General features: G+C 39.8%; 1 protein-coding gene across 1 annotated transcript; it reads left to right on the forward strand.

Annotated features, from left to right (window-relative positions):
* The first annotated feature begins 3,405 nt into the window (after positions 1-3,405).
* LOC140238327 (uncharacterized) lies at positions 3,406-19,590 on the forward strand. Its single transcript, XM_072318261.1, has 10 exons — positions 3,406-3,429; positions 7,839-7,978; positions 8,589-8,727; positions 10,261-10,418; positions 12,429-12,597; positions 14,799-14,895; positions 15,285-16,287; positions 16,913-17,030; positions 17,953-17,981; positions 18,564-19,590. Exons 1-10 carry the CDS (start codon positions 3,406-3,408, stop codon positions 19,588-19,590), a joined length of 2,904 nt encoding a protein of 967 aa, XP_072174362.1.
* The last annotated feature ends 3,096 nt before the right edge of the window (positions 19,591-22,686 follow it).

Below are 22,686 nucleotides of genomic sequence, written 5' to 3' on the forward strand. Positions count from 1 at the left end.
TAGGCATGTGCGCGCACACACACACACACACACACACATACACACACACACATGCATACTGCTTACACATGACCATGGACATACATGTATTCTTATACTGTATGTACATAGTGGTAAATAAAATGTCTCACAACCATGGTCACTTGCACTGGTTGGACTTAAGACTGTTTTGGATTATAACACTAGCTTGTAAAAGTACATCAATCATAAATGCGGAGCGTCCAACATATGAAGAAAAAGTGATTAAATGGGGTATTGAATGACTCAGATGCATTGCTATGTCAGTGCATAAATTATCTGATATTAGGCATATTGAAGCTTCACTGTTGTTGCGGAAGTAAATATGAAAATAAAAGAACAACACCAAAACCAAATACAGTGTAGGTCTGTAAGATGTTCATACCTTTGGAATGTTATACTGTACAGGGATACTATCAGTGGACCTCCAAGCAGGAACACTTAACAGATTTTGAAAGCTATGTGTGTGAAGTTGCATCATGTTTTACTCTATATACAGCCTACTGGGTACTTATATAATGTATTCACCTTATATAGGAAACAAGTAGCTATTGAAAAAATGCTTAAAAAAAGCCTTTGTTGAGAGTACACTACGGTTTCACACCACCCACAGAAATACTTAAGGCCAGTTGTACACCAAATTAAAGTTTATCTTTTCATCAACATGCCTTTAATAACATGCAAATAACAACTATCAGTCCTTCACTCAAACCTCATAATAACCTGTCATGTTTTTAGCTGACAAAAAACACCATTTCCTTATTTTGTATGAGGTAGTGCTAGTATCACAACATTCAGGCTCACATTACCTTAATGTGACTCTACTAAATTCCAGTTGGAATAGGCTGCATTAGATTTACAAGGAGAAATGGTTTCAGATGCAGTATGATATGCATCCATTGTTACACTCAGTAGTGCATGTCATCTCATAGTTTTGGACAAATCATCTGCATATCTATAAAGTAATGAACAGGTATTTAAAATATTATCTTACTACCAATGGTTTTGATCTGCAATTAAAGCAATTTGAGGCTTCATTTTGTCACAGCTCTTCAATCTTAAGGCTCTCTGTCCATGTTTCTGGCATGGTAGACATGCTGCATGTACTGTATCTTGTTAAGACATCAGTATCACAATTTTTGCAACTTTAATCAGGCTGTTTGTCATTTCTTTTGCTATATTTAAAGAGAGTTTCAGATTATTTGCCTAATCTTCCTACCCAATTCTCCAAGTATTCATTCATTGGAACATCTGCATCTTCAACACTTGTGATACATATTTATAAGGCTGTTTCTAATCCTAAAGTCAAAGATGTCCTAGATAGAGAAATTGAAATGTAGTATAATTCTGCCTTTTTGACTCTATGAATGATAGGAAGTGCAGTGACTTTAACAAATTCAGGGTTTAAGTGTTCTATGCAAATTTAAAGCAATGCACACCTTTGACACTTAAACCTATATAGGCTGAGAACATTGATGTTCTATTTATTGGTTTTTCAGTTATGACTCATAATACACTACGTCTAGCTGACAATCCATCCCCTGTTCCAGTTCATTTGGTTTCGCCAAAATAGTACCAGGTACTCTGCAAGCTATAGCGTGTATAGGAAATAGGTTTAGATATCTAGCCATATCATAGCATATTTGAGACCTAGATCTAGTCCAAGATCTAGACTCTTGACCTTTCTTTGCTTGCTCTGTTACTGACACTAATTGTCATCCAGTGATGAAATACATGTAGTACTGTCATAGGGGCCTACCAGTATTTTAGTACCTGCAATAGGAAAGCCCAGTTCACTTACCAAGGTCAGGAAAGCGCCGCTTTTTCATTGTTTGCATACTAATGATACACGTGTTGCAAATCTTCGAAATGTAGAGATTAATTGCATGCAACGAATAAAATGTATAACGATACAACATACAAATATATGCATGCAATTAACCACACTATGGCCTATGCACGCACTGCATGTACAATTTTGTATCAATACAGTTTCTTGTACATGAGCATGCTCCACATGCATCGTAACACAGTTGATCTGTAGGATGTTGGATACAGTTGTAATTATTTCTGCCTCTTGAGGAGTTTATGTTACTTATATAGTAGTATTGTCTGCATTTTTGTTTGTATGCAAAACAAGTTGAAAGGTTGAGAACACTGTGGATGAAACTTGTATGAAAAGATGATAATAACACAATTACATTTTAAGAACAGATGATTAATATAAATGTTGGTAGTGATCCGGGAATTTTTATGAAATTTTGATGATTTTTATCTTATGGCAGATGAGATCAATTAATTTGGGAGTTCAAGCTGCATGAATTTGAGGTTTGCATACATGCACTGAAGGTAAAAGCATGTGCTCAAGGTATAAGGCGCTACCACACAACTGGAAGTTGATAGCATTTAAAAGCAAAAGGCTTTTATATGGGGAATTTGGCAGTTTTTAGCATGTGTGGATGGGTGGAAATGAGCTGCTTGGCAAAGGTCTGCACTCTCTTAATATGTTTCTAGTGTAGATATGGATAACTCCATTCTTTTGGGGGGAGGGAGTGGGGTGGGGCATGTGGATATATAAATATGTGGATATATAAATATATGCACACACACAATGCTTTTGTTGTTATAATTCCATATACTTCAAGAAGTTCCATTTATTACTTTTTATGACATGCTCATTCATACCTCTCCAAAGGGGGGGGGGGGGAGTAGCAAAGGTAGGGGATATGTTTGATAACTCTTTCTAAGTGAGATATTTTGTCAGCTTTTATTTTTCTTTTTTGCACACCCATAGTGGGGCCTACTTTCCTCTGCCAAATTCGATCCATGAAGGGGTGTTATGGGTGGGGGGGGGGGGGGGGGGTGAGGGGATCTGGCAACCCCTTTCCCGACTAGATATTGTGTCAGTTTTTATGTTTTTATTATGTACACCCATAGTACTTTCATTGGACCAAGTTTGTGCATGGGCTGCATGGGGTAAATTACAACCGTCAGGGGGGGGGGGGGGGGACCCGGGGGGGGGGGACGGTCTGGCAACCCCTTTCCCGACCAAATATTATGTCAGTTTTTATATTTTTATTATGTACACCCCTGTATAGGCCATTCTTTTAGACCAGGTTTGGTCCATGGGCTCCATGGGGTAAATTACGCCCGCCAGGGGGCGTTTTTTTTTTTTTTTTTTTTGGGGGGGGGGGGGGGTCCCTGGGGGACGACCCCGCCCTCAGGTATCAGGCTGACGCCCAGTTTTGTAATTGGGGGGGGGGGGGGTGGCCCCAGTAACTTTGAGGGGTCAAACCTTTTGGGCTTGATGGGGTAAATTGACCAGCAGCCAGCTCCTGGTCTAAATGGTACTAACTTGTCGTAGGCAAATATTTATGCGTCAGAACAATGGTTGCCCAGGTCCAGGGTTCTGTATCTAGCCATAAACTGAAAATTCGAATGCATCTGGCAATATGATTAAATTATTCGTCGCATAAACACGCCTCTCTCAGATCCGTTGATGTTTGTCAAGATTTTTAAATGGTAACTGTCTGTTTGTAGGTCCCTCTAGGTTATCCCAACATAGCGTTTCGCATCACGTTTAGCATAAACTTCATAGGGCGTACTCTGCTCTTGAAAATCAAGCTTTTTTGTGTAACATGATCTTGTTTGTGTAAGTGAAAATCTGTGTAAGTTTTGAGGATTCTGTGCATTTGTTCTGTGAAGGGAGGAAATATCACCATGGGTGCTTCTGTTAGATTGATGCACTGATGACTCAAACAGTCAAATGCTATTATCCGTTTGAATCCGTTATGACTACAGTTGTGATGTTCCTATTCCATCACAGCGTTGGCAAGCTCCATGGGTCACACCCTACTAAAATCTGTGAACATATCCTTTTTTTCATGCACTCAGTGCGACTTTCGTTTGCCTGTTTTAATGAACAGAGTGATTTTTGTTTAAAACTGATGTATTTGTTGAGAGGGTAGTATAAAAACAGTATAGATAATCCCTTTTGTAGGAACTTTAGATATGATAGCGGTACATTGGTCTAGATAAAGACTAAGCGCACCGCGTGACAGCTGTGGACATCATAACCCTTTGGATATTCCCTTCGCTGCCTTGAATAAAGACTAAGCGCATCGCGTTTACAACAGAACACCTGTAGACATACGGAAGACAGTGCTCTTCTTTGTATGCGGTTAGTTTCGATTCAGAAGTATTGGGATTAAACGAGACCAAATTGGTTAAAATTCATTTATTATGACTAAGCTACTCATTTGGAAATGCTATCATAGCTTGATGAGCATATCTATGCCCGACAAACAAAATGACACCAAAAAGGTTTTGCCACCTCAGGTGGTACCAATAACCCATTTTTCGGCTCTTGGCCCATGGACTAATCCTGGCGGATTATGGAGACGTGAGGCTCAAATTGCTCAAGAGAGACCAACTGTGATGCCGGTCCCGCACAAAACAAAATGAAAGCTCAGCAGTAACATTTATAACCTTTCCTTGATGGTTTATTTATTCAGGTACATCGGAATACACGTACCTCGATCCGTCACATGATCAACACTCACTAAAGTACACAACCAGTGACACCTCCCTGGCACACCGTACAATGTATGTCGATTATGGCGTTAACTGGGAACCGCGAAAAACATAATGGGATTCAATGTAGGCTTATCTGTATTCGTAAGGGTAGGCGTGCAAACTAACACTCCCTGGGTGGTATCATTTATATATTATATTACTGTATAGTTTGATGAAGGAAAAGGAAACGTTAACTATCTTACAGTGTTCTAAGCGTTATAATCCGATGTCATTACCCAGTGCAGGCATTGAGATTCCATTCGCTAAGATTGATTATTGATGATAAGTGTTAATTAGTTTCTGAAACAAATGAACGCGATAAAATCACGTCATATGATGCAATTCCAAATAAGGGCAAGAAACTGCAGTTCGAGGGAGTTTGCTACATGTATTGTTGTAGAAGTCTTACTTTATGACGTGTTGGCAGGTATTCACTTTTTTTCTTCGCCATTGTACTCATTTCAGTCGATCGCACTTGAATTGACGCTGACTGGAGCACAGGCATGTATACAATCGGTATTAGACATCTCTCTTTTTATGACGTCACAACAAAGCAGTATTTTTTCCTAGTCTAAGGTTATTTTTATAATTTTTGTTTGTCCCGCGACAAGACCTACATTTCTTTAGATCATTCATGCGGACTTTTATGGTTACCGTAGCTTGGTTGATATTGGAAGTTGCCGTGTCACTATTCATTCCTATGCAATACCAGAATGCACCGTTTTCATTCAGAAAGGGACGCAGTATTCACAATATTCTTATAGTCAGATAGTCGTGTACTTCCAGCCTTCCTCGTTCCATGTCGAGATTACAGTAGAGTCTTTTAATTTCAAAACCGGCAAATATGAAATGAAAGATGTTAACCATGAAACCAATAAAAGGTTTACGATGAAAAGGATTCTGACAGTGCTCCTATGCTTTTGTAGTTTGGAGACAGGAGAAAGACAAACGACGCATGATGTTCATGGCAGGAATAGTCGTTGCGTTGAGTCGAAATGAAGTAATACAGACTTCTCTTCGCATGTTCAAGATGCATTTAGGGGTGAAAGAAAGTCCAATTCGAACAGTGACCATTTTCATTAAATTTGTGCACCCAAACAACATCAATCAAAGAAATAATCCAAGACACACACACAAAAAAAAAAAAACTCTGGCTATGGTTTGTGTAGTATACATAGAAGGCAGAGGGATACCTTCCTCATTATGACATAATTTGACGCTATTTTTGTGAAAAAGAAAAAAAATGAGACAGTTTGGACATCTTGACCTTGGCTAATTTGCATATGTCATTGCTACAACAATCTCCATTCCTTTTAAACATGTAAACATTGAACTTTCTTAACTTGCTTCATCTCTGCTCATGCACTGACAAAACCCTCTGCTATTCCATTCGTCTGATCATTGCTGTTTAATCTTGTTATTCTTAATCTAACGTGTAAATTTTCATTTTTGTTGGTAAATTATTATGAGAACATACTGAACAGAGCAGTATCCAAATATGGGAGTAGTTTTCATGAAGAGGACACCCCAAAAGTCTCGTGCTTGTGCCAAAGTCATCGTTTTAACTTTTCAATTTATAATACAACGTTCGGTATCAGTTATAACTTAACGGTTTACTCTGTGAGATAAATTTGCTTTTGAGTAAGTTGACTATATCTGGTAAAACCGAATCATACAACAGGTCGATTCTGGGCGACTGATTTTGTTTATGATAACAAAATATGCTTCTTTTTTATTGAATCAAATTAAATTCTCAAAGGTTTTGTTTTCGTGACTAATGCAAAGATATGGGAAAAAAATAAGTTGTGGTCATTATCATACTCCTTGAAAGTATCTCACCAGCATGACTAGTGTAGAAGGAAAAATAACCCCCAACTTGTACTTCTTTGTTTAGTAAATATCGAGATACATGTACATGTCGCATGCAGACCTTATGTTTTTAGACTACTCTCTAAACATTTTTTTTTCTTGGGACGTTATCAGTAGCAACAGTCATACTATACTAAACCAAACTCACAATATATTTTGTCACATCTTACTCTAATTTCAAAGACTGCTCAATGCCAAGAGCGTACTTGCCTTTTACCAATGCCCTCATGCATATTCATTTTTATCTGTACGGACAATCGTGAGCGAAGAACTAGGAGAGAGTTGAACCAAGAGTGTTTCGCTGGGCTTGGCTCTCGCTGTTAATTTGAGCAGACTCGCCCACTGATCGCTCCACTTGCCATCATCACATCGAAGGGGCCTTCAACAAGGCTAACAGAACAATTGAAAAGTACATGCAAGGGTAAAGTTTTGCTTTAAAACATACTAAACATGTCGTGAGACATTTGGTGAATACGTCCAGTGGGCAGAAGTGAAAAAAAAATCATTAGGTTTATGTCTTCTACTCAAATAAGATGAAAAAAAAAACACACACAGATGAAACACAATTGATGCATCCAAGTAAGCACAGTGGCGTAGTGGTCATACAGAGAACATCATTCGCAATGTGTGTACATCCTTGGACATCTTTTCTGTGTTCATGAACTTAGTGATTGTTGGAGCTCAAGTTAGCTGACCACAATACTTATCGATTGGTAACGATCGATTGATAACAATAGTCTGCTAAGTCAGTTAGGATCTTGTCAATAGTTTCACTGTTGTTGAAGTGTATGGTCGAGTATTAGGAAATATTTCTGGAAACGAACCGTGGTGAGTCATTTCTTACACTTCCTCAAGCAACAACCGAGAGGTTACCATAACTCTTTTCAATGCTCTAAATCCGGGACAGAGGTGCAAAAGGTCTGAACTCTGTGCCATCAAGTTCCCGCATTATTCTTCCTTCTGTCAGATCCCGCTATTTTACGCCCCCCCCCCCACCCATGGTTACATTTCGAATGTTACATTCGTATTTCAGGGCATTATGGTTGTATGGCACAATCATCATGCTATTAAAACGAAAAACTAACAAGCAACAGGTGCATCCGTGTTCAAAAACATCATTATATTTGTATGCATCATAGGTGCGTAATGGATTGGTGTGGTGACGTATTAAATGAATGATCGAATAAATTGATAAATGAATACGAACAAATGATAATTTAACATAAATATACACATTCCATTATTTTTTCTGTCACCTCCATTATTAAGTGAGTCAATATCGGTTATTAGTGACCGTTGAAACATCGACTTCATAATTATCTTTAGTGACCTCATTGAATCGATAATTTCATCTCTCGTTGTTTCCTAATTGACAGGCACTGGGAAGGGTTGAGATATCCTACAAGCTCAAACACTACGAGAACCTAGGCCACATCGAGTTGGACGGTGGGTGCTGCGATCTCTTCTGCGGCAGCTGCGACAACCGGTTCAATCTCTGCTTCGACCAGTACCGTGGGTGAGCAAATTCCAAGCGCTCCATCTCGTGGTTACCCTGGTGTCTGGGGGCTTTCCTAACTTGAATTTTACTTCAACTTAATTATACATAGTGGTATAGTGATTTGATTTTAGAGCTTCCCTATCAGGTACCGCAAATGCCGAGGAGGCGCCTTACCTAAGTGCATATAAAACTGTACGATATGTATATAACAAATTGTAGAAAATCATTCTCGAATAGTATGATGAGGCGGCACGAATGTAAAAACATGTGCCCCGGGTTGGTTGTGGGATGCTTTAGCTCTCTCCACAATGCATACATGGGTTGTTTGACAAAAAAAGCAAGTTTCACCATATTTGCTATGTTTAAATGTGTACGACCGTTCTCCTTCGTTTACTAACACCGAGAGCACGGACATACATACACGTACACACAGTACACACTTATACCGTTCCCAATCATTTCCGAAGCACACCCGTACATATATTATACGTGATATGTATACGTGCTCATTAAAAAACGTAATCCCTACAAACCCTCACCTCCATCCCCACCATGTTTTCGATTTTTGTTTCTCTCGTACGATCCGTGTAACATGTCGTATCTTTCATATCATTGCAATGTTATATAGCAACAATGACGTCACAGACTGCGACTATGGAAACTATGAGACGGATCGCTTGTACGAGAACAACGATAATTTCAACTTTCCAACCTCCTTGTCATCTTCTGTCTCGAACCCGATCGTTTTTACCATCAATTCGTTTTCGGTAAGTCTGTCAACCTATACTCTAAAAGCAGACATGTTTGCGGCGTGCATGAAACTTTCGCGAATTTCTCGCGACACTATATTCGCGAAAGTAAAATAAACTAATTAGGGCCCTGAGTAATAAAGTTTTTGTCCATACACAATTTACTGCATGCCAGTCGCCAATTCGCGAAAGTGTCATGCCGCGAAAAAGGCCGTCGGCTGGTTTTATGGACTCACTTTCACTTTGTCACGGAATAACCGAAAACCTTTCTTCATGCTTTGAACATACTTGTTACTGGAGTAGCGTTGGATGAAGCACCTGCTTTGATAAGGTCATTTGTGATGTCGTCAGCATTAAAATTGCAATGAAAGAATCCCAGGCAAGTCTTCCAAACCTACTTGGTATAGACCCTATGATGTGGTTTAATGTTTGTTTGTTTGTTCGACTCATATATCACGATTTTGATGAGTTTAGTAAAACGTCAAAGATATTCGTGGTTTAAAATTTTCATGTCTCTTGATGATATCCATAAGTTGAAAATGCTGTGTATATGCTGAATAGTGACTGATAGGTTTTATGGCTCAGAAGAGTTGTCATGATTGTGTAAGAACACAATTAGAATCTACTGTAGAATTCTGAAAAATTTGTGATGATGAAACGATAATTCCATTGCAAAAAATAAAAAATAAAAATCTCGCATTGAACATGTAGAATGATAGACACATAGATAGATGACTAGACAAAGGCCTTTTAATGAATGTGTGTTTTTCAAGCCCTTTTTTGTTGCTTTATGTTGCTGCAATTGAGTTTATGTTTTCCTTCTTGTGGGATTTGTCGAAACGCAACCCTCACAATTATTTAATATACTTTAATATTAATACGTACCCAGTTTTGTTTTAAAGGGAAGGTAAACCCAAAGAGCAATGTGGATTGAGTGAAAGCAGCAACATTAGTAGAACACATCAGTGAAAGTTTGAGAAAAATCGGACAATCGATGCAAAAGTTATGAGTTTTTAAAGTTTTGGTGTTGGAACCGCTGGATGAGGAGACTACTAGAGGATATGACGTATGAGTGGACAACAATACAAAGAAAATATAAAGGATATTCAACAAAAATTCACTTTTCTAGAATTATGAAAGAGCAGTGGACCAACCGCTTTCAGAAAGCAGGGGGAATAATTGCTACCCTTAACATATGTCAATATCAAGTTGATGGAATTTGTAATTTTCACGAAAAATGGATTTTTGTAATATTTTCTTTATATTTTCTTGATATTGTAGTCCACTCATACGTCATAACCTCTAGTAGTCTCCTCATCCAGCGGTTCCAACACCAAAACTTTAAAAATTCATAACTTTTGCATCGATTGTCCGATTTTCTTCAAACTTTCACTGATGTGTTCTACTAATGTTACTGCTTTCAGTCAATCCACATTGTTCTTGGGGTTTATCTTCCCTTTAATTATTGAAAGTTTTTGAGAAAATAAACAAAACACTGATGATATGTATAGTAAACCACCAAGACCAAATGATATCACCAACCCCAAACAGAATGGCTTCCGATCAAAAATCGAAGTATGGGACTATGACCCTGGCAACGGCGATGATAAGATCGACTACTTCGGCTACAACTACAGAATATCACCGGACAGGACAGCCGCCCTCGCCACAGCCCATGCGGTGACACTCAATGGTGCCGGAGAGGCTACGTGAGTATTTCTTCCCCCCCCCCCCTCTCCCGACCTGCTTTGTCTGTTTGTCTGTCTATCTGTCTGCCTGTCTTTCTGTCTACCCATCTATCTGGGTCATAATAGTCCATACCAAATTTTGACTGTGTCGATTGCCAGCATGTAGTTCAATCACTGTTTCGGCGGGGAGGGGGGGGGGGGGGGGGGGAGGGGCGTAGGCCCCAACCTGTACTTAAGTTTCAACAAGACTGTATTTTTCTACACGCTTTGTGTGAAGGGAACAGGGAAGAAGCAATGAAAGGAAGAGGGACTGAGATCGGAGCCTACTACAAGTATATCATTTCCTTTCACAGGACAAAAGCTTAGAGGACCCTGTATATACCGTGACGACACCAACAACGCTATTAACACTGCTACCAGTCCACCACTTTTGTCATTACTGCAACTACTACAATCGCAGTCGCCATCAAAATAATTCCCCCGTATGACTTGAATTTTAGATGTTTTATTTCTTCGTACTAGCTTACCATACATTTCGTGTATGTTTATGTAAAAACAAACAAAAAAAAAAAAGAAGAAAAAAGCAGCGAGAATTGTTCGTCCCTTCCCGTACACCACACTTGCTGGGGAAAATGCCATACACCCCCACCTTCACAATGACCACTTTCGTTCCAACGACACTATTGTTCACACAACTACAAAATATACTACTTGAAGAAATATGGACCTACTACATACATGGACTATTAACGGAGGTCTTTCTTTGATCCCATCATCACCGCCGCCACCTGATTATGTACATGTTAACCCTATTCTAACTAGGGGGGGGGGGGGGAGGGAGGGTCAAATTGACCCCCCTCGACGTTTCGCGCCACGATTTCGCAACGCGCAAAGCTTTTGCCGCGTCGTTTCACGACTTTTTTCATTGAAGTCTCCCGCATATTTTGAGACCAAATTTGCGACGTCCGGGTACACCGTTTTGAAGTTACGTAATGTTTTGCATATGCATGTCAACCAAAAAACAGCTCAAATTCATGATATCGTGTGCAAATCCAATGCAAATTGTGTTTTTTGGTTAAATTGATATAACTTAGATTATTTCAACTTTTAATCATTGAAATTAATCAATTCTAGTGTAGATAAGCCTGAAAAAGTGCCTGCAACAAGTTTTGGCAAAAAAGCAATAGAAAACAAAAGGTTGAAAAAACAATAAAATACATAAGAAATTAACAAAACAATAAAAAACAAAAGAAATTAATTTCAATTGAGCTATTTTTTTTACACAAAAATTGTTTGATGTGTCTTGAGGAATTCTGACACAAAAATTTAGCAATCCTCCAGTCTTTTTAATGGAGTTATAGGTGAAAATATGATTTCATGCACAAATTTACATAATTAATTTATTAAAAATAGAAAGGCAATATTTTTCTATTGTATGACGATGTAATCTTGTAGTTGACATCCAGCTCTATCTTCAGGCAAAATTTCGCGGCGATCGCGCGATCGGCGGCCGAGATGTGAAGGGGGGAGGGGGGTCAAATTGACCCCCCCCCCCTCAGTAAAAACTTGGTCTCAAATAGCCCAGTTAGAATAGGGTTAATAAGTACATTCAGAAGTTTGGACAATGACGATTGTGTAATCGTGCGTCGTCACTGACAAAAGAATTGTGTCCCTCATTTTGGTCTTATTTCACTGAGGTGCCTTTTCAGACTTTTCAGAATCCATCCCCCCCCCCCCCCCCGGTCTGATCATAGCCCCAAAAAGCCCGGCCCCTTTAGGGTTAGAGAACGAATGATGGATGTCCATGTGCAGTAGGTAGGCCCTACACGCTAGAAACAAACGCATATGCAGTATTTCCGTTAGAACGTTAGAGCATCAATCTATACCCTTTCTTAAGTCTTCTAATTATTCTGCAACAACCTCAAAGGAATATCTGCCCAGTAGGTCCTATGAATAAAAACAAAATGTCATTTGGTTTCCTTTGTACTGGACATGTTGAGAATTATTATGTCATTCGCTTGTAAATTGCAGAATGACTGTGGAGGTGAAGGTGTACTGCGCCCAACATTATTACGGCACCTCGTCAGGGTGTGACGTGTACTGCGTTGCCAGGGACGACGTTGTTGGGCATTATGACTGCAATGACATCACAGGGGCCAAAATGTGCCACGATGGTTGGACAGGGACAGACTGTAATGCGGTAAGTTTTACGCCGTACCATTGTATCCGGCATTACAACCTTATCGATATCGCCAATCGATAATATCGATCTGAAAATCATGTCGTCTCCTTCATACAATTTGTACAAATACTGTGTTGATTTTTCCTGTAGGTTCTATAACTATCCTGAGATTTAGCCTTCATTAAAATTGTGCTTATTATGCTGTAATCGACAATCATTGCCATGAATTCAGTGTTAGTGGTGACATGAAACCCAACCATACATTGGGTGATTTCAAGTTCGGTGCTAGTGCTAGTGCTAGCCCCCAAATAACAGCCTTAAATCGACCTCCAACACCGACGGTCAGATTAACGAGGCGATACCGATCAAAATTATCGATCATCAGCACTAGGTGTTGGAATCACAGCACCGCGAGCTCCGCGGGAATTGTGCGACGAAAAAAGTGATGGCGCGTAATTACAGTCAAATATTAAAAGATGTAGCCAAAACTGCTTAGTTTTAGACACGTAACGAGAAAGACTGATTCAAATGCCACAAATTTCAACCCTTCTTTAAAACACAATTACATATCTTTATTTTGCTCCCAGGCTCAGATTTCTATGGCCATGTCTGGAGTGTTCGTGTTCTTTAGGTGGGCGACCATGGCGATAGCATAGACTTTGCACGTAAAATGTGCATCTCTTATGGAAGGGAATACGGGTCTCGCACGGCAACGCTAACACCAGCACCGAACTTGAAATGAAGAAACTGATAATCCCTAGGGGCTAGTGTTATTCAATAGGGAAAAAGCACGTAAATCGCTAACACAGACGGCGGAGCTCGGTTCAGCAGACGACATTCAACACCGAGCCCAGCACCAGCAACCGGAAATACGTCATAATTTTTGAGGTCAACTCCCAACACCAACGTGATTTCAAGTTCGGTTTTATCGCCGGTGCTAGTGCTGAGATAGCACTAGCACTAGCACTAACATAGCACTAGCACTTATCATTATTTTTATTTTTATTTTTTTGTATTTGCAATCCGTTACCAGGCAATGTCACGTGCAATTGTCGAGTTCTTATGCTCATTATTGAATTAGTATAGTGTTTATAATATGCATGACTAGCCCATCATCAAACTGATTAGGCAGAGCAAAATAGTACTTGGAGGTCACTCCTGAATTCAGTCGTTCATTTGACATTTACTGTTATTATGCGGTTCACACCAGTAGATAAAGTTTACGTGGTAACGCGTGCGTGCGGATTGATTAACCCAAGCTATTTTGACCCCTTGGGGGGGGGGGGGGGAGGGGACACAGCAAGTCAAAATAAATTCTTAATTTGATACAGTTGAAATTTCTCAAGGTCAACACATAGGGGCGGTATTCATTACAATATAAAGGAATATTGTATTATGATGTATTATCTGGGATAAGTACATAATCATATTGGTATCACATTTCGTATTTCCATAATATTGGCATTTTGAGTTTGCAGATCATAAACAAATGATACTACACGCAAAACTTGAGTGAAAGATTCAAGATGACACTAAATAAAAGGATAATCTTTAGAAAATACTGTAGTTAGTATGTCTATTGCATCTATTGTTTGATGTCTATGTCATATGAAAAAATAAAGGAAATAATAAGACCATTTCAGGGTCATTTACAACAGTAATTATTACTTTATATTCTGGTCTTCAGCAAATTACAGCAAAGAAATCCCCATTTCAACCACTATTTTCAACTTATATTTGAACAGAAAAACATTCAAAATCTTATTGTCATTTGGTTGTCAGTTGGTTGTCATAGCAACCAGCAATATTGGACATAGCTATACTAATCTATATATCATAATGTTTGAAATAAAATTTTACAAAAAGTCACCAATTTGATTCAAATAATTTATTCAAGGGCGTAGGAGTGGCATATGAAAATATTGATGGGGGCACAATGTGCCCCCTTGGGCTTTGTAGGATCAATGCATGAGCTACCTTATGAGCATGAGCTACCTTATGCAATACAATGCAGGAGCTACCTTAAACCCCACACAAGGTAACAGGTCTTCACCCTGTGTAAACACACACACACACACACAAAAAAAAACCCGAACACACACATACACATACATCATACACATAAAGACACACGCACACAAACACACACACACTCGCACGCACACGCACACACGCACGTGTAAGCCTTCGGTTTACCTTTTTAATATGATTGTCTGCAGGAAATCAATGAGTGCGATTCGAACCCATGCTTGAACGGTGGGAGCTGCAACGACCTCTTGGCTGACTATTCATGCAACTGTCCGGCGGGAACACAAGGTAATTATTTAATGTGTCGATGCGATACAAAAATGCTCGACATTGATTTTTGTCCATGTATCACGTATTATAGACTGCATAAAATGTTGGTATAATCATGAGTTAACGTATGCCTCCATGACGATAACTGGAATGAGAGAAAAATGATCTTGGATTAGGATGCTGTGAATGTAAATGATCTTACATTTCGATAACTATGGAACGTTATCACGTTCCCAAAAGAACGCTATCATGACAATAATTGGATATCGGAAATCCACAACATTCTAGATACTTTTAAGGACCTGCCTTTAACTACAATGAATTACACTTGATGTTTATGTTGGCCCTCAGCAGGGGAGATATGTTGAACACAGTGTTTGGAATTCCTGCTTGTTATTGATTTACAGGAAAAAACTGTCTGAACATCGATGAATGTGCGTCTTCGCCATGTGAACACGGTGGTACGTGCCAAGATTTCATAAACTACTTCACTTGCGTCTGCGCTCAAGACTACAGCGGGGTAACCTGTCAGTTTGAGATCGATTACTGCGATCCGAATCCCTGTCTCAATGGAGCAACTTGTCTCGGACTGGACGACGATCGCGTAATCGAGTGCCAATGTGCACCCGGATACACTGGGGGAAATTGTTCTCACGACATAGACGAATGTGCCAGTGACCCTTGTTTGAATAATGGAACATGTGTCGACCAGGTGAATGGCTACAACTGTTCTTGTCCCGCAGGATTTATCGGAACACATTGCGAATCAGATGTGCGTGATGAGTGCGAATCGAATCCATGTCAAAACAACGCGTCATGTGTCGACCAAGTAGGTGGATACGTGTGTGTATGTATGGCTGGCTTCGCTGACGACCATTGCAACGAAGATATAGATGAGTGCTCTCCGAATCCATGCGTGTACGGCAATTGTACGGATAAAGTCAATAAGTACATTTGCGAGTGCGACCCGGGATACGCTGGTGTCAATTGTACGGAGAACATCGACGATTGTGATCCGAATCAATGTCAGCACAACTCATCTTGCGTCGATGGAGTCAATAATTTCACCTGCTCTTGCTCTCCGGGCTTCTCTGGACGAGTCTGCGAGATCGACATCGACGAGTGTGCCAGCGCGCCATGCCAACACGGTGGACGGTGCGAAACCCCAGCAGTGAACGACTTCATATGCCATTGCTCTGGGACGGGTTACACCGGGCTGCTTTGCCAAGAGGATGTGAATGAATGCGACTTTGACTCTGCATGTCCGCCGGAGACTACGTGTGTCAACACAAATGGAAGCTATTCGTGCTCTCAGCCGGAGGGAACCACACCTTTGCCAGGATTGTGCCGCTCCAATAATATTATCTGCTACAATGGAGGCACCTGCATGGTCATCAATGGCACACATCAGTTAGTATTGATTTCCACTTTTATTTTAGCCTGATGATGGCTTAAACCAGAAAGAAGTGCAAACTAACCGTTTATTCATGGTCATGAAGCATTTTCTTTACTTGTCATAATCATTATTCGAAGAATATGCCAAGCAGAGTGAGAAGGCCCTACACAGTGAAATTGACTAGGTGTAACAGGGAATATTTGAGACGGAATTTCAAAGAGAGTCCGATGCGGACGCTTTTATTGTTCTAGCTTGGCAAAGTGCTTCAAGGGATAGAGGTAATGATTGTAAGACACTATTGCCCAATCAGGTCGTTGTGCGATGTCCAGGAAAAAGTTGACCAGTGACACATGCAGAGGAGCGCCCAAGATCGTTGTGCCAGGTTGTGCTTGTTGTTGGAGACGAAAAGAGGATTTTTAGTACCATAAGTTATTAGAATAGGAAGCCCGTGAAGGGATTTGAAAAGGGGTAGTTACATTCTCTCTTGTCTGGCTTGAAAAGGGGAGCATTTTCAATTCGTTGCAAAGGGGAAGATGTTAAGTATACAGAAGTCAAGATTGGGGATTTTTTTTATCTTCGTTTATCTGTTCTTTGTGAACAAAAATCTACATTCTGCTTTCTTTCGACTATGATTCACAGGTGCTTGTGTAACAGCGACTTTAAAGGGGAGCTGTGTCAGACACCGACCGAGCCATGTTCTCCCAACCCCTGCCAGAATGGAGGGTACTGTGAGGTGCTGGTGGCTGGCAACGGTACAGTGAGCTATGAGTGCACCTGTCTGACTGGTTACTTCGGAGTCAACTGCACACAAAGTAAGTGAACTCAACCATTAGCTCTCTATTACTTGTCACACTCACCAAGCTCGCAAACGGAGGCGACCTATACTAAAACATCCATGCCCATTTATGACAGCAGAAAGTGAAGGAAAAATGTTTCCATTATTGATTGTACGACAATGGCATGTCTAGGGGTCTTTGTAAGTGAACTGTTGTGATTGTTGTGACAGTATTGTTGTGACAGTATTGTTGTGACAGTATTGAAAAAGTGGTCTCTTTAATAGGTAATAATTACTGAGCATTGATCATAGAGGGGTATACATCTCGTACTCTCCCTCTCACCCCTCCCCACTCCAGACCTATCACAGAAAGCTTCTCTAATCCAACACTGTTTGTGAGACAAAAAAACAACAACAACTAAAAACAAGAAAACAAAACAGAGACATCCCCAAAAACAGTAAGGTATAGGTGCGAGAAGAAAAATTCATCATTTGATAGATATGAACTCTGCCAACAAAGAAAGTGAATACTCGAGTAGAATTTTAGAGGTGTGAGCTGAAAATTAAATGAGAGATGATTCCTACTAATGTAGAAACGCATCCTTTGTGAAATGATTACCTGTTTGTGTTGTCGATTGATAATTTTTATGTACAGATGGTATGCAATTCAAATTAGTTCGTATAATCTGTCATATGATGTAATCTCCAATATTGTTTGAAATTTTTGGTAAGACACACATACACGCACAGACGCGCACACACACACACACACTACAGAGACAAGCAAACAAACAAACAAATCAGTGTATTAATGAATGAGAATACAGTCCGCAATATCAAACCGTAATTATTTCTCTCCAAAGGAATATATCTTTCTCATTTTTTTTTTTTTTTTGTTCGATAGGTGCTGTCGTATCTCCGGGACCGCAGTCGGTAAGTTGATTTTGCAATTCTGTCTTATCATAGCTCGGTGCTTTTATTATTATCATTATTATTATCATTATTATTATTGTTATTCAATGAGACGTTTTTTATGGAATTATTTGGAAACACTTTCATAGCATGTGTAAATAGATGATCGTAACATTCACTTTTATTTCGCTTTATTCCAGTCGGCACCCGTATGGATCAGCGCTCCCATTTTGCTACTGATCATCGTTATCATCCTCGTGTTAGCATTGTTCATCTACATAGTGAGAAGGTAAGCTCTTCTGTATGCGTATTTTTTTCTGTTCGTTTTATGCCTTCGCAAACGATATGAATTTGATATGTATATATTAAACGCTGTGCCATAAAAGCTGATATTTTCAGAAAAATCTATTGCCAGGTTGCCCATTTATGTTTCTTCCAAGATTCTCAAGCATGAATATCATGCAATTACGGATCGGTTCAGAAAATGATTATACATTACTGAAAACCGAAAAAAAAGAGACATGGCTTACCCTGACGTCCGATAGTTGCTATCCCCACAAAGCTAAGCCTTTTAGAAAATTATGTTGTTGTTTCTTTTTTCAGGAACAGGAAGAAAGATCGGTTGAGTAACTCGCCTGCAGTGCTAGCTAACCCTCATGCCGATACGGTGGTCCTTCCCGGACTGAGCTCTCATGAAGCCCCGCCCTTGCCCCCTAAGGGAAAACTCAGCCAACCCGATGGGTCTATGGTCTTTGCTAACAATCTCTACAGTGACATGGACATTGAATCGCGTGGGGCTTGTGCCCTTCCACCGTTACCTCCTCCGTACACAGTATCTGAAAATAATGACTACCATGGCATTGAAAATCCCTATGCAGAGGGAAACTACATGGGAAATGATCTACCTAAGGCTGGCAGCGGGTCAACAAAAGAACCGCGAAATCAAGCAGTTGAGAACGATTACGAAATCGCGCCCGATCACTTTCACTCTGAGCATCCTAGCGTGCAGAATGAGTACACGATGGAACCAGCGGCCGCTCCTGATCATGCTCCTGATGGACCCTACTCAACGAAGATCTTCCCCGGAAAGGATGACTCAGAACAGAGGGCACAACCCAATGTGAGACCACTGTCCATCTCTCTTGATCCTCCAGCTGCCAACCCAGAAAATGATTACGTTCTTCCTTCTTCCCCTGCCAAATCCCAATCCCCTTCCACCCCTGCTAGCCCTTACTCAACCGCCATCTATGCTCAAAAGGCAGACGAACCGTCACCATATTCTGGTTCTGTGGACCCGTACTCCACCAAAATATTCCAAGGCAGTGACGCTTCTCAACCAACCACTCCAGTAAGTCCTCAGTCACCGACGTCTCCTAACACTGATCGTGGCGCATCCATCTCTACTCCCAATAATTACTATGCTTACCCAACAGCATTGGATGCTAAGCCGGATGAGGTCTCCACCCCTCCAGCAAATCACTACGCACAGCCTACCATACCACCTGTACCACACTCACCGAACACTGGTGGTCCCAGTGAGAACGTGTACTCCAACACCTCTCGTCCTGGAAGCTATTCCAAGCTCCCCTCGGTCCCCGATGCCTCTCTCGACACGGCTGATGACAACTAGTCCACCTCGGTTTAAGATGGGCAAAAGGTCTGCTCATCTACGTAATCAACAATTGAATTCTTTGATTTGAGATGGTATACGGACCACTGTTCGTCGCGGGCGACGAAAGAATTTATGAATACAATGAAAAAAAAAATCTTTCGTGACCCAACATCAATGAGTGATGTATATTTTGGCTGCATTACTATCAAACAATTGTAATGATGCTGCATGCTAATTATGATGATGGTAGATACTTATTAATGTCACTATTATATTTCAATAGTGTGTTTTATTATGTATTTTCAGAGTAACATTGGCATCTTGTGTAGAATGTCACTCATTATTCTTTCACGGTTTTTCCCACTAATTATTTGGTGATCTCTCTGTACAGTGCTTTCATGTTGGAAGCTTTATTGTCTGCAGCTAGTGCAAGTATATCAGTGAGAGATTTTCAAGTTTCTATCTTTCTTTTTCTTGGTCAGTTTCCGTAATTGTAAGAATGTAAGTAAGTTCAATTATGCTTCTAAAGATAGTTTGAATAACAGGCAACTTCCGTGCTGACAAGGAGTTGTTCGCGGGGGAGAGATCAACAAAAGTACACAGATTCCATCCTCAGTCCATACACCTGCCACATAAATGTTTTTATTCAATACACAATACACATACTTATGTAATAGAGAGAGAGAGAGAGAGAGAGAGAGATGGAGTTTGGTGACTATAGTATATTATAGCATGTAAGTATATAGCTTTAAAAGTGCGCGAGGAAAGCGTATAACGATGTCTCATGAATTATAATTGACATTTTTTTGACTTTGTTATTTTCGTACCGTCGCTGCGCGTTGTGTGTATAGTTGTTTGTTTGTTTGTTTCATTTCCATCTGAGAAGATGGCTGGATAGCCCATATTCAGTTGCAATAGCTGGCCTTCCATGGGTTCCAGTTGGATGTAAGGCGGGACCACTTCACTGCGTTAAACACCCTGCTCTTTGCGATGAACAAAATGACCGAAGCGGGATCTTTTACATGCATGAGTTGTGACTCTCTCACACACGGGACCTCCATTTATGTCCTGTCCGAGGTACAGAGTGTGTTGCCTCTTAGCTAGAGGGGACGGTATGATTACACACACCATTGCCTATGTGGGACCTGGGAATCGAATCGGGGTCCTTTGGATCATGAGGTAGACGCGCTACCGACTGAGTTAACTCACCGCATGTATTCTGTATTTGTTACTTTAATGAGCAACTCTTGTAAGTTTTTGCAGTGTGAACTGCAGCATCCCATTACCAATACACCTTCAATGTTACGTCACACGTCACATCCATTATATACTTATCATTATAGTATCATACCAGGAAAGTCGTATGACTGCTCGAAATGTACTATTTTGCAAAACACAAGTCATTCATTTTATTGCCTTGTCTTCAGAGTGTTGGGCTTTTTTCGCCTGAAGAATATGTAATTATGAATACACGTGTAATTATGAATACACATGTAATTTCTGAGGCTCTTCATTAGTGTTCATACATATTCTACAGTTTTACGCGTGTACAATAAATATACATGACATAAAACGAACACTTGTTTATACCACACCGTGACTGTTTTAGACTATTATCATAATTATGCACGTTGTATTCGACATTTTCTACTTTTTGTACATGTAGTGTCCTTTTCCCTTTGTGCTGATTCGATGTGACATAAAAATGACTGTATTCTTGAAGAGCCTATGAGTATCCCTGTTTACATGGCAACCCCATCCTGCAAACCAAATTTGTCAATCTTTTATCATTGTCTTCTTATATGAACTGAAAAGTGTGTTGATATAGTACATTTTTCACGAAGTGTTTGTGAGAAATATTACCCCACGATTCTCAGTTGCCCAAAACACGCATCTGGTGTCTGTCTATTATATACAATTATTGTATAACATTTTATTTCTTCATAAATCAAAGCATGTATGTTGACAATCCTAGGTTACTACCTGCCCATTGATTATTAGGCAGGCAAGTACAAGGAAAGATACGTATTGTATTACAGCACAATGTCATTGACAAATGGCACAAAATATACAAATGAGATCAGTATGGAAATGCTGCACTTTTGTTTTTCACAGTCTGCATTCATCCATTATGTACAATGCAGAAGAAAATGCCCCTTGTATTGTCTCCTTTGTGTTTGTCTCCATTCGTGTGTACGAAATGTACATGTATAATTACAGTATGCTGTTTTGTGCAATTGTCAATTTAAAAGAACTTGTATGTGCAGCATCTGGGTGATGTAAGCGAACAATGGTAGACTGCACAACCTTTTACTTTTTTTTCTACAAAAATGTTGTTCATGTACCTATTTTGATACCCTATCACAAACTGTAAATAGACCTTTCCTCTTTTTGTCAATAGAAATAATGATAACAATATACTTAATAGCGGCATGGTAATCGTAATAATAAGAGTGTAACATTATTGCACTATATAGAGAAGGACTTTGAACTCAACTTGCTTTGCATCGACCAAAATAAGAGAAAAGAGTACTATGTTATGTGAAAATTGCAACGCTAAAAGGAATAAACGAAGAAAAGACAATTTGACCTGATTTCTTCAGTATATACATGTCTGTCTGTCGTCTGTCAATATTTTGTTGATAATGATATAACTGCATATTATATCAAAACATTGTACAGCTGTGTTATACGATGTAATCATGCACACTGAACTCCCTATCACCCCAATACCTATCTATCTATCTATCTACCTATCTATCTATCTATCTATCTATCTATCTATTATTATCTATATGAAGTAGTTAATAGGGCCCGGCTCTTAACGGATCAGTATGAGACAAAAATGCAGTGTGACATAATTATAATACGCAGTGACTTCTTTTGTAGCAGAAGTAATTTATCCAAGAGTGTTTGATAATAATAGTTTGATATGTATTTCCCCATACAAGAATACTGTAATTTAAAGGGTGTGTACAGTAAACACTGGTCGGGGTGAGGATTTAGCTTTTCACGTTTTGCGAGATATTCAGAAACCACTCTATGAGATGTCAAAGAGCATGCCGCAATTCTAAGGGGTATCAAAAATTTATTTGATGAAAATCGGTTTTGAAA

This window comes from Diadema setosum, chromosome 14 (genome assembly GCF_964275005.1).
Source record: "Diadema setosum chromosome 14, eeDiaSeto1, whole genome shotgun sequence".
NCBI classification, from domain to species: Eukaryota; Metazoa; Echinodermata; class Echinoidea; order Diadematoida; family Diadematidae; genus Diadema; species Diadema setosum.